This window comes from Sinohyriopsis cumingii, chromosome 6 (genome assembly GCF_028554795.1).
Source record: "Sinohyriopsis cumingii isolate HCF-2022 chromosome 6, ASM2855479v2, whole genome shotgun sequence".
Classification (NCBI taxonomy): Eukaryota; Metazoa; Mollusca; class Bivalvia; order Unionida; family Unionidae; genus Sinohyriopsis; species Sinohyriopsis cumingii.
The window spans coordinates 72,324,530-72,338,227 of record NC_142966.1 but is presented as its reverse complement, the minus strand read 5'-3'; the positions used below and the strand labels follow the sequence as shown (position 1 = coordinate 72,338,227).

General features: G+C 36.9%; 1 protein-coding gene across 1 annotated transcript; it reads left to right on the top strand.

Annotated features, from left to right (window-relative positions):
* Positions 1 to 7,511: 7,511 nt before the first annotated feature.
* Positions 7,512 to 13,482, top strand: LOC149797194 (uncharacterized). Its single transcript, XM_089960730.1, has 4 exons — positions 7,512 to 7,520; positions 8,625 to 8,759; positions 12,590 to 12,679; positions 13,228 to 13,482. The coding sequence occupies exons 1-4, from the start codon at positions 7,512 to 7,514 to the stop codon at positions 13,480 to 13,482; spliced, it is 489 nt and encodes a 162-aa protein (XP_089816856.1).
* Positions 13,483 to 13,698: the final 216 nt, after the last annotated feature.

Genomic DNA, 13,698 nt, shown 5'->3' with positions numbered 1-13,698 from the left:
GACATTATTAAGTCTTTTGTCAGGGCATCGCATACTAGGCTACTCCATAAATCTCCAAAAAATGTATATATCAGAATAGTTACTGAAATGATTTCAGAATTAATTTGAAAATCGCTCTCAAATAGTAGCAATGATAGGTCTTCTACTGAAGGCTAACATATTAAAACAGGTGTTTCCCAGGGTTCTATTATAGGGTCACTATTATTTATGTAAAAATGACATTGTCAGCTACTTTCATTCCTGTATCAAATCGTTTGCATATGATACATCCCTATTATACGGTGGCTGAAGGTTCGAACATGGCTGCAAGAATTCATAATTATGATCTAATCAAATTAAAGAATTAGTCGAGACAGTGGTTAATAATAACATAGTAATATTGTTGAGCAAGAAAAGGGGTCCCACACTTTTATCCACCCTAGCTTATATACAGTGTACAGATTCAGAACATCAGTGCCACAAGCATCTTAGTTTGCATTTGATAGCAATTGCCAATGATACGTTCGTGTCAAATTTACATTAAAAAGGCACGACAGCAAATCTATCTCCCGGAACTATTCGCGTTAAAAATTATATAGAAAATTTGTTTAAAATACTTTAGTTTGATTTTATTACACTTACCTAGATTTCACCGACTCAGGGATAATGATAATTTCTACGACTTGGAACAATACAAATTCTTTTACAAATAGTTGTTGGGCTGGTGAAACAAGTTATCATATACTAAAACATAGAATGGCATGTTTCTTCAAATGGTGTATACTATTGACCTACCCCTTGTTTTAGTTCATAATGGTGTTAATCAACTAACCAATCGTCAACTATGAACAAATTTGTATCAATATGCTTTCGTATGACAGCTATGACATACAATCTTGGCCTTTTCTCATTATGGTTCATACGTTACTTGAGACGTTCTTAAACATTTGTACACAGGCACTCGCGAAGCTCAAATCATGTGCGATATACTCAGGATGAGATGTTGTATACTTAATAGACTCAAAATGGGATGTAGTACATATCCTAGACTTAGAATGGGTGTAGTATACTTAGTAGACTCATAATGGGATATAGTACACTTGAAAGATTCAAAATGGGATGTAGAACATTTTATAGACTCGGAATGGGGTGTAGTACATACACTTCATTGACTTAGAATGGGATGTAACACAATGAATAGACTCAAAATGTGATGTAGTACACTTAATAGACACAAAATGTATGTATTACACTTCATAGATTCAGAATGGGGTGTAGTATACTTAATAAATTCAAAATCGGATGTAGTACACTTAATATACTCAAAATTGGATGCAGTTCACTTCATAGACTCATATTGGGATACAGTGCACTTCATAGACTCGGAATGGGGTGTAGTACACTTAATAGATTCAAAATGGGATATAGAACACTTAATACATTCAAAATGGAATGTAGTACTCTTAATAGACTCAGATTGGGATGTAGTACACTAAATAGACTCAGAATGGGATATAGTACACTTAATAGGCTCAAAATAGGATGTGATACACTTAGTAGACTCAGAATGAGACGTAGTACACTTCATAGGCTCAGAATGGGATGTAGTACACTTAATATATTCCAAATGGGATATAGAACACTTAATGGATTCAAAATGGAATGTAGTACACTTAATAGACTCAGAATGGGATATAGTACACTTAATAGGCTCAAATGGGCTGTAAGTACACTCACTTAATAGCCTCAAAATGGAATGTAGTATACTTAATAAACTCAAAATGGGGTGCAGCACACTTAAAAAAATCAGATACAATTAATATACTCAGAATGGGGTGTAGTACACTTAATATACTCTGAATGGGATAAAGTACACTTAATAGACTCAGAATGGGGTGTAGTACATTTAATAATCTCATAATGTGATATAGTACACTTAATAGGCTCAAAATAGGATGTAATACACCTAATAGAATCAGAATGGGGTGTAGTACACTTGATAGATTAAAAATGGGATAGAAAACACTTAATAGATTCAGAATGGGGTGTAGTACACTTAATGTACTCTAAATGGGATATAGTACACTTAATAGTCTCAGAATGGGATATAGTACACTTAATAGGCTCAAAATAGGATGTAATACACTTAATAGACTCAGAATGGGATATAGTACACTTCATAGACTCAGAATGGGGTTTAGTAAACTTGATAGATTCAAAATGGGATATATAACAATACGTGTAGATTCAAACGCGGACGTAGTACGCTTAACATACTCAAAATGGGACGTAGTTCACTTTAATGAGATGTAGTACACTTTATAGACTCAGAATGGGGTATATTACACTTAATAGATTCCAAATGGGATATATAGCACTTAATAGATTCAAAATGGAATGTAGTACATTTAACAGACTCAGAATGGGGTGTAGTACGCTTAATAGGCTCATAATGGGGTGTAGTACACTAAATAGACTCAGAATGGGATATAGTACACTTAATAGGCTCAAATGGGAAGACGTACAATTAAATGACTCAAAATGGAATGTAGTATACTTAATAGACTCAGAATGGGATGCAGTACAATAAATAGACTCAAAATGGAATATAGTATACTTAATAAATTCAGAATGGGGTGGAGTACACTTAAAAAATTCAGAATGGGGTGCAGTATAATTAATATACGCAGAATGGGGTGTAGTACACTTCATATACTCTGAATGGGATAAAGTACACTTAATAGACTCAGAATGGGGTGTAGTACACTTAATAGACTCAGGATAGGATATGATACACTTCGTAGACTCAGAATGGGGTGTAGTACACTTAATATACTCTTAGTGGGATGAAGTACATTTAAAAGACTCAGAATGGGGTATAGTACACTTAATATACTCTGAATGTGATAAAGTCCACTTAATAGACTCAGAATGGGGTATAGTACACTTAATAGGCTCGGAATGGGGTATAGTACACTTAATATACTCTGAATGTGATAAAGTCCACTTAATAGACTCAGAATGGGGTGTAGTACACTTAATATACTCTGAATGGGATGAAGTACACTTAATAGACTCGGAATGGGATATAGTACACTTAATAGACTCAGGATGGGATATGGTACACTAAATAGACTCAGAATGAGGTGTAGTACACTTTATGGACTCAGGATGGGATATGGTACACTTAACAGACTCAGAATGGGATGCAGTACACTTAATCATGACCTTTATCTTAATCAAATTACAAATTCACTTACATGTACATGTGATCAGCCTGGTACTTTGACCATCTTTTCTTTAATACGTATTCCTTGTAAAGAACATTTCAATTACTGCAATAGATAATGCTGTAATATTATTGGAAAATTATTCCCTAATGTCGATAGTGACAAATAAAATACATGAATATTTGGAGCAGTCCGCCAATTTATTTTTGGCAGCAAGAGATTCTCAGTTTAACCAAATGATGAATACTAACATTTCCTATTCCGATAGCTTTCTTGTCATCAATTAAACAATTGCATCCTTTGATATCGTGTCCATTTTAAGCTTCTCTGTTGTGAAACACAGCTGATTGTCTTGGTCCAACACTAAATCTGATGTCAGTTACATGTACTGTATATATTTTCTTATTCTGATACGTATATGTATATACGCATACAAAGAGATAGTTTAATGTAATATTTTCTTATCGCTGGTAGAGCCTCGGTGATAACTGATTTTTTTTTTCTTCTCCCTGGTCACATGCATGTAATGATGCCTTGGCAGGGGAGTCTCTTAATCCCATACATATAATAGTGCCTAGACTGGAGAGTCTCCTGGTTCCATACATATAATAGTGCCTAGGCTGGGGAGTCTCTTAATCGCATTGCATATAACAGTGCCTAGGCTGGGGAGTCTCTTGGTCCCATACATATAACAGTGCCTAGGCTGGGGAGTCTCTTAATCGCATACATATAACAGTGCCTAGAGTGGAGAATCTCTTAGTCCCTGCATATAACAGTGTCTATGTTGGGGAGTCTCTTGGTCCCATACATATAACATTACCTAGGCTGGGGAGTCTCTTAATCGCATACATATAACAGTGCCTAGCCTAGACAGATTCATGGTCCCATGGAAATAATAGTGCCTAGAGTGGAGAATCTCTTAGTCCCTGCATATAACAGTGCCTAATTTGGGGAGTCTCTTGGTCCCATACATATAACAGTACCTAGGCTGGGGAGTCTTTTGGTAGTCTGCACATAAAAGTGCCGAGGCTGGGGAGTCTCTTGGTAGCCTTCATATAACAGTGGATAGTCTGGGGAGTCTCTTGGTAGCCTGCATATAACAGTGCCTAGGCTGGAGAGTCTCTTGGTCCCATGCAAATAATAGTACCTAGAGTGGAGAATCTCTTAGTCCCAAGCATATAACGGTGCCTATGTTGGGGAGACTACAGGTTCCATACATATAATAGTACCTAAGCTGGGGAGTCTCTTGGTCCCCTGCATATAAAAGTGCCTAGGCTGGGGAGTCTCTTGGTAGCCTACATATAACATTGCCTTGGCTATAATATCTTGGATTAACCGTTTATGATACATACTGAGCATTGCTTCTTCACTGTATGTATCAAATTTAAACAAATATAATTTATCGTATATATTGCTAATATTATTTTGGACTTGACCACTGCAAAAGAAAAGAAAGGACAAAAAGTGGCCGTATAAAATTATTTCAACTACTCTAATAAGCAGAAAATAGTGATTGCGTATTCTGTTAATATCTTAAAATGTTAACAAATAAATGGACAGTCTGAAAAAAAACCCGTTTCGCTTTATATATATATATATATATATATATATATATATATATATATATATATATATATATATATATATATATATATCCATCCATCCCACCTGCTTGCCTGCCTGCCTGCCTACCTACCTACTTTCATCCATCCATCCATCCATCCATCTATCCATGCATGCATGCATGCCTGTATGCCTGACGGCATGAAGGCCTACCTACCTTCTTACCTACCTACCTACCTACCTACATACATACAAAACATACATACATACATACATACATACCTGCCTGCCTGCCTGCCTTGCCTGCCTGCCTGTCTGCCTGCCTACCTACGTACCTATCTACCTACATCCATCCATCCATACATACATACTTACATACATATGTACATACATGCGTACATACATACATACATACATACAAAGACCGCCGCTCCGGTGGCCTAGTGGTTAGAGCGTCCGCCTCGGAAGCGGGAGGTCGTGGGTTTGAACCCCGGCCAAGTCATACCAAAGACTTACAAAAATGGTACTAACAGCTACCTCGCTTGGTGCTCAGCGTTAAGAGGTTAGTGTTAGGACTAGTTGGCCTGGTGTCAGGGTCATGTGACTGGGTGGGACATCATGCTACGTGTCTGCGACTTGATGCCCCAGTGCTAGACATCACTATAAACTGCCACACTGCAGACATTGTAGAGATATGACTGAAAAATTGTTAAAAGCTACGTTAAAAATCCTCATACATACATCCATCCATCCATCCATCCATCCATCCATGCCTGCCTGCCAGCCTGCCTGCCTGCCTGCCTACCTACCTACCTACCTACCTTCATCCATCCATCCATGCATGCCTGACGGCCTGAAGGCCTACCTACCTACCCGCCCGCCCGCATACATACATACATACATACATACGTACGTACGTACGTACGTACATACATACATACATACATACATACATACATACATACATACATACATACATAAATACACGCATGCAGTTTTATTAGTTTCGTATTTTACGTCTTCTGCTTTTGCTGGAATAAATATTGTTTAAAACAAAAATTTAATTTTAATTCATTTGTAAGTCAAATGTTTCTTAAAGTCAATTTTTTGGGTATGATATATATAGTCTATTAAATCTATTAGAGATCAAAATAACTATCTGAATTTGAAGTCAGTGTGCTTCCTACCTTGGCTTAAATCGTTATCATATATGTCCAACCTTTTGATCTCAATTTACGTTACCTTCAGAATTTTACTTCAATTTTCATTAAAGTAATACTGGTTCCTTTTTTTATTTTCATCGGAATTGCAATCTAAAGCAAATACCGAATGCTGTCAAGATCCACGTCTCCAAAAATTTAGTAAGTTTTTATTTCTTGGCTTGTTTGTCACCTTAAAGCAACGTGTCAAACATTTTGTTTCCTATCATCTGTCTCAAAACAGCATTCAAATATATTATCCTATCAGTGTGACTTGTGTTCAAAACAGCTTGGAAGTTCAATCACTCCCGTTGACAGGTATGTAACTTCTTTAATTTTTCTGTATATTTCAATCTAAACTGCATGTCTTTGTAATCCAATTACCTGGGCGAATGAGCACATTACGTGAACGCTACCGGTCCCCTCAACAATACTGTTCATTTATCGTTTAGTTTTGTTTTAGCGTGCATAGGATCCCGTATAACAGTCTCCACCTATTTGTATAGAAACAAGAGAGTAATAGATTAACACAGTTCAAATTATAATGGCAAGTTAAGGTATAAATGCATACTAATTAACCATGTCTATATAAGTCCCTTTTCTACGACAAAACTGACGATTTGATGATCTGAAACCTGTGAAGAGGGTGCTCTAATGTGACAGAATATTCAGCTGCATCGACAAGATAACGTTTTTCAGACTATTTTCATGTTTTCCCCAACAACATGCCGAGACTTTTTGCTATATGAAAATACAAGGTTAGTTACAAACACTTAATATTACATTGAATACAAAAAAAAATTGTTGTATCTAGATGGTATTGATATAATACTAAAACTAATTTTATTGTAAATATTATTTTTCACGTTAAAACATGCTATTGTGCCTTCTATTTTGTTATTTCTCGTATAATAACAGTGTTTACCCCCTGATATTTTACAAAATTAACTAGGTGTAATTACCTATTAGATTCATCCGTGTGTGCATATACTGCAGAGCACATCGACAAAATAGCTAGGGATGTATGTAGAGTCTATTTTTATGATTGCAGAATTCTTTCACATGCGTATTTTTCTAGAACAATATCTATCCTTTATGTCTGTATAAAGAAAAATCTCGCACAACTGCTATAACAGAGCTGATGTACATACAAATTTGCATAAAGCTCACTGAGAATTTAACTGATGTACATACAAATTTGTACAAAGCCCACTGAGAATTTAACTGATGTACATACAAATTTGCACAAAGCTCACTGAGAATTTAACTGATGTACATACAAATTTGCATAAAGCTCACTGAGAATTTAGCTGATGAACATAAAAATTTACACAAAACCCACTAAGAATTTTGACGAGATGAAAGCATTCATGTTTTAAGGGATTGCTAGTCTGTCATCGTGGAAAGAGATTCCGATGCAATGATGACTATTTATTTATTTATTTAGTTTCCTGGAATTAAGTCTTTTTATGATACATTTAGTTCAGATAATGAGTGATTTTTGTTCAATTACAGATTGCGTCTTATTTCTGATGGGGACATGACTCTGGTAAGTGTATGACTAAGACCCTTTACGTTGTTTTCTTATTTATGTTTGCATATTGATACTGTCAAAATTATGCTTGCTTACTGATACTGTCAAAATAATTATGCTTGCATACTAATACTGTCAAAATAATTATGCTTGCATACTGATACTGTTAAAATAATTATGCTTGCATACTAATACCGTCAAAATTATGTTTGCGATTATTATTAAGAGGAATAAGACTTATATTGCTAACGTCGCTAAATGTCATAAACACCATGATTATAGTCGTAATCATCATCGCTACCATATTGTTTAATTAGCTTAATAATGAAATGTGACATGTAGCATGATGTCCCACCCAGTCACATTATCCTGATGCCAGGCCGACCAGTCCTAACACTAACCTCTTAATGCTGAGCGCCAAGCGAGGCAGCTGTTCGTACCATTTTTGTAAGTCTTTGGCATGACTCGGCCAGGGATCGAACCCACGACCTCCCGCATCCGAGGCGAACGATCTAACCACTAGGCCTACGGAGCAGTCAAAACATCTTTTGTACCGCATGATGTATGGATATATACCATGGGCCAGTGGCGTGTATTAAAATAGACACTATTATTATTATTGGTGGATCCAGAAAGGTCCATGGGATGGAACCCCGATCGGTAGCATATAAGGCAAAGCCTCCGGAAGCTACTGCATTTAAAGGATTTCCAAAGCATAATTGTAATCACTTAACCGTGAAGAAAACGTAATGTAGGAAACGTTCCGGTTGTTTCACGCTCATTTTTAGGGTGGGGGTGGGGGTGGTACCGTCTTCCACCGCCCCCCCCCCCCCCCCAGCCCCTGATGATAATCATGATGATTATTTCGATGAATATTATTATGGTGCAGTTGTAGATGAAAAATGTAATTGCTGTAACTACAACGAAGTAATGAAGATGTCTGCATTGTCGTCCTTTCCTTTTTTTCATATACTTTTAGTCTGCTTTTACTGCAGCTATTGTCGATACAGATTAGTAAATACATTTCTTCTTGTGTTTTGTTTGTGCTATTACTACAACCGCCACCAGCACTATTATGACTATTGCCATATTGTCATGATCATCAGCCCTTCATTTCAGAACCCATTGCTGACTAATACACCAGAGAAGAGGGATATGAAAGAGACACAGTCTGTCAACAAACCATCCATTAAGAGAGCTAAGACGGCGATTACTTTCGACGACGATTCAGGTCTTGGGTGGGACAGACATAAGGTATTATTATTATTATTGTTATTATTTAATTTGTTGAAAAGATATTTGTATGAGATTTACAATTTTAAACTGTTCATGCCTTTTAAATAAATATATAGTTCGAAATGAACTGATTATTTTTAAATAATCATATGCAAAAGATAGAAGAAACTGAAAACGTTTCGATTCCTTTGTTTCTTTCTGTTTGTGTTATGTAAATTATATAAAAGTATGTTAAACAATGTGACCATAGAGATTATGTTGACTTCTACCCGAGCATATGCAAAGTGGTCTAAAGCGCTCATCGTTCCGGATCACTGCCATCTCCCCTCTGTCTGCGTAGGTTCGAGTCTTAGGATCGGCTAACTTGGGTACGTGAGAAAGCTTTCTAGTAGCTTCTCATGGGTCTTCCCTGGTTCTTCCTCCACCAGTTATACTGGCCGCCATGTATAGTCTATCTTGTGCTGAAAAATGGCGTTAAACCCTACAACAACAAAAACAACCCGAGTATATGCATGCATTTTCATACTAAGAAAGCGCTTGTAAGGCGAGGATGACAATTTATGAAAACTTTTGTCCTTACACTGTTGGGTAAAGGAACTGTGACACTGTTGAGCACATACTTATTATGTGTATACATGCAGACTATCGCACACCGTAAAAAAATTGGGATCAGGGATTTTTGGTCATATAAACCATTTCATCTGCACATACTTGTAATACACGAGTGGTGATAATTTTTTTTGCAGTTAATGGAGGCGCCGTTTGTCAGCACTGATTACGTGAATTTTCACCACATCGAAATTATCCCGTTGGCGAGTGGGATCGGACGGTTTTGAGTGAAACCGGACGCTGTGCCATATGATATCAGACAATTCTATTATTTGTTTAAAATTCAGAACACAAACGCCATTGAAACCATTTCATAATCAACAGAGTTACATCTACAAAATTAATGAGCTGCTGTACTGTCATAAACATATAATGCATGCTCTTACTAACGTTGATTCATCACAGTAAATCCTAAATCATTGTTCCCTGTCTGGTGTTTCTGATAGCCTTGCATTCTATGTTCGTCCTCATACCGAGAAGCTACGAATGTACTACTTGTAGTATGATTTTGAACATTCACGTGCTTATGTTATTACGTGCACATGATGACAACAGATCGCTTTTTCCTGCAGGTGATTTGTGTTTATGCTGACATTAGTGCGTATAAACTGAACACTGCTAGATGGTTGCTTAAATGCACACGCACTTTATATAGGCGTATGCGAAATAACACGTTCGCCTATCTAGTTATCCACTAACGGTATAGTTAGCACGGTTATTTTACCCATTTCTAAAGTAGACGACCCCTAAATGGAATGAAGAAGCCAGCGTGTATATTTAAAGTGCATGATGGGAAACATCTGAAAAGTAAGTAAAACGTGCTGTGAAGGAAGGAGACAATATCCCTTGATTGGCCGATGAGATTCGACCTCGCTGATGGCGACAGTTCTGGAACATGTTATCCTTAACTTTGAAATTGGGCCTGGATGCTAGAGACGAAACTAAATTAATGGAATAAAGCGTGAGCTTTTATTTAGTTTTTATTTTGTTTCAACATTGCCAAATACTGCCACCAGATGCTGGCCATAGTGCTGATACTGACTGTTACCACGTGGTATGGGGCCCCGAGTGGCCGAGTGGTCTAACGCGCTCACCGTTACGGATCACTGCCATCTCACCTCTGTCTGCGTGGGTTCGAGTCTCAGATTCAGCCAGTGTGGGTATGTGAGAAAGCTTGCCAGTAGCTTCTCGAGGGTCGGTGGTTCTTTCCGGGGACTTCCCGGTTTCTTCCTCCACCATTAATACTGGCCGCCATGTACAGCCTATCGTGTGTTGAAAAATGGCGTTAAACCCTACAACAACAACAACCACATGGTATTCTTCATTACTGCAGAAACAATAGGATTACGGGAGGGGTCCCGCCTGTTGGTCGACGGGCAGATTCCGTCCCACAACCCTCATTTTATGCTTGCAACAGTTCTAGACGTTGTATCCTTACTATGAGGCGCCGTAGCGGACAAAAGGTGGTCCAATGAGAAAGTTGCAATTGAAATTTCGATGTCGTATGTCGAGAAATTCAATATCACGTAATGGATCGAACTGCATGTCCTTAAAGTTCCATTTTCTAGATCGAGATTTTAAATTTTATATGTTGAATTATTCAGTGGTGGTTTAAAGTTCTATTTCCTATGTCAACGTGTTACAGTGTATATTTTGAATTACACAGCGGTGGTTGAGATTTCAATCTAATATGTCAAGAATCCCTAATTCACACGTTATATGTAACTTTTTGTGATGAAAGTTCCATTTCATATGTTGAGTATTTAGATTTCATCTGTTGAATTTCACAGCAACGAGAAGCAGCCTCCTTGTTTAAAAATAATGCGGTCCGTTCACAAGAGCGACCTCTAACGAAGAAATTCATAATAATTCTCGACCTGTGAATTGTATCTTTCAAACTGTAACTGCATGAAATGTAATCGCGCGTCATAACTGAATACACGAATGATGTATCTTAATACTCGATATTATTTTTAATTGTTCAAGTGGATATTGTGCAATATTACTTTTAACACCAACACATCATTTCACCATATAAAATAAAAATTCCGACACTCACAATAAAACGTCCAATGACCGCTGTGTAATTCAATAGATACAATCTAAAAACTCAACATACGAAATGGAGCTTTCAGCACAATCAACGTGATTTAACATGTTAAATTGAAACTATCGACATATTACATTAAAATTTCAACAACCACCGTGTAATTCAGAAGATACAATCTCAAAACTCGACATTGTACATCGAATTTTCAACAGCGCTGTGTAATTCAACAGATGAAATCTAAATATTCAACATATGAAATGGAACTTTCAACATAAACTCTTTAAACCAATGAGGAATTCTCGACGGATGATATTGAAATTTCAACCACCGCCGTGTAATTCAAACGACACAATTTAAAACCTTGACATAGAAAAAACAACTTCAAACCACTACGGTTTATTTCATCAGATACAATCTAAAATCTCGACCTAGAAAATGGATCTTTAAGGACAAGCATTTTTGATACAACACGTGAAATTGGAATTCTGGACATACGACATTAAGGTTTCAACGGCAACGTTCTGATTGGACCAGCTTTTGTCCGCTACGGCGCCTCATACCTTACATTTGAAACCGGAGTCGAAGACGAAACTGGATTGACGGAGTAAAGTGGGGGTTTTTATCTTTCTTCTCTTGTTTTGATCACTGCCACAAAAGCTGGTCCTACTGCTGTCACCAAATGAGTATTCTTCACAGCTACGGGGAAAAGAGGGTAGTGCACAGGTGGGTCCCGTCCCGCAGCCATTCTTTTCTCGCAGACATTAAGAATGATCTCACTATTCATACTTTTTGGTCCTTAAATAAAATATATAGTCAGTTAAGTTCACTTTTGTTTTGGTTGCATTTTTCTGTTGGTTTAGCGCCATTTGTTCAGCGCTTGATAGATCTACATGGTGGCCAGTATATTTTTGGAGGAAGATTCCGCGAAGGTCCCAGGAAGAACCACGGGCGCACGGGAACCTACTCACACTGGCTGAACCGAGACTCAAACCCACACGAATAATGAATGGTCTGTAAAGGCGAGCACCTTCGACCACTCGTTCACACGCGCCCCTAAGCTAACTTTTAAATTATTTTGGCACAAATATTTAAAGAGGTTAGTGCGTTAGTGAAGGCACGGAGCTTAGAAACTAAAATACGATTTACATCATCAGTGCTTCAATATTATTATTATTATTATTATTTGCAGGAATCACCCTTTTTGCTGTCATGCGGCGATCTTGCAGCTGCCATAATGGACCATGTTACTAAACCAAAATCATCGATGTCGCCAGTTGAAGTACGTGCAGCACATAATACCTACATTTTATTTGTTTGTTTGTGGGAAGATATTTTGTATGTGTTGTTTTGTTTTGCTTTGTTAATTTTGTGTGTTTTTTAATCACCTTTTGGCAAACACCTGATATGGACAATTCCAGATATCTGACACTCTGAGGTACAAGTCTGACTAAAAGTTAATAAATCATATGTCTAGAGTTAACTTTGAAATTTAGATTTGTACAAATTGGGGATCTAACTTAAGCAAAATATAAAAAGGTGAAAAGCGTTTGCAACCTTTATTTGATATCCGCAAATAAACATTGACTTAAGTCTGTACTGGTTAATCGAGATCGTTTATATTATATGAATTAATCGATTATGTTACCGGGTTTATCTAAATGACTTTCAGTTTTATATTTTCTTAAAGGGCTGAGGGCCGTCAACTATCGAGAAATTGGTTTGAGTATGTACATCATTGAATTAATATCCAATTACATAATAGACTAAATAATTTTTATATTTTGTATATACTGATATTTTAATAATATATTTTTTTTCTCCATATAGCTTCCGATGAGGCGAAAGAAGAAGAAGAGTATCATATCCATGAGCGGTTTTTATTTTCAAAAGGCGGCGTCTGGCACGAAACGACCTCTGCAGGAAACATATACACATGTCTTCAGGAAAGCTAGTGATAGCAACGCCACCTTAGTTGAAAACAACGCTAATTTAGATGTAAGAATTATATTTATATTCAGCTTACAGCTGCTCCACATGTTGCGCTTAAACTTCGTTCTTAAAGCCACTGCATTCATTGGCTGATTGCAACTTTGTCGTACATTTTTAAAGTAGTGGTGTTGTGTTGTTTAAAACAGATTCAGATTTTTATTTTGTCCACACACTGATAATAAATAATGACCGAAATAATTGCTTATGTAATTATTACAGAATCACATACATTTGTTGTTAAAACAGCTGATACGTTCTGAAACGTAGATGGTCTGCTAATATATTCCGGAGAATATGACGTCATTTAGA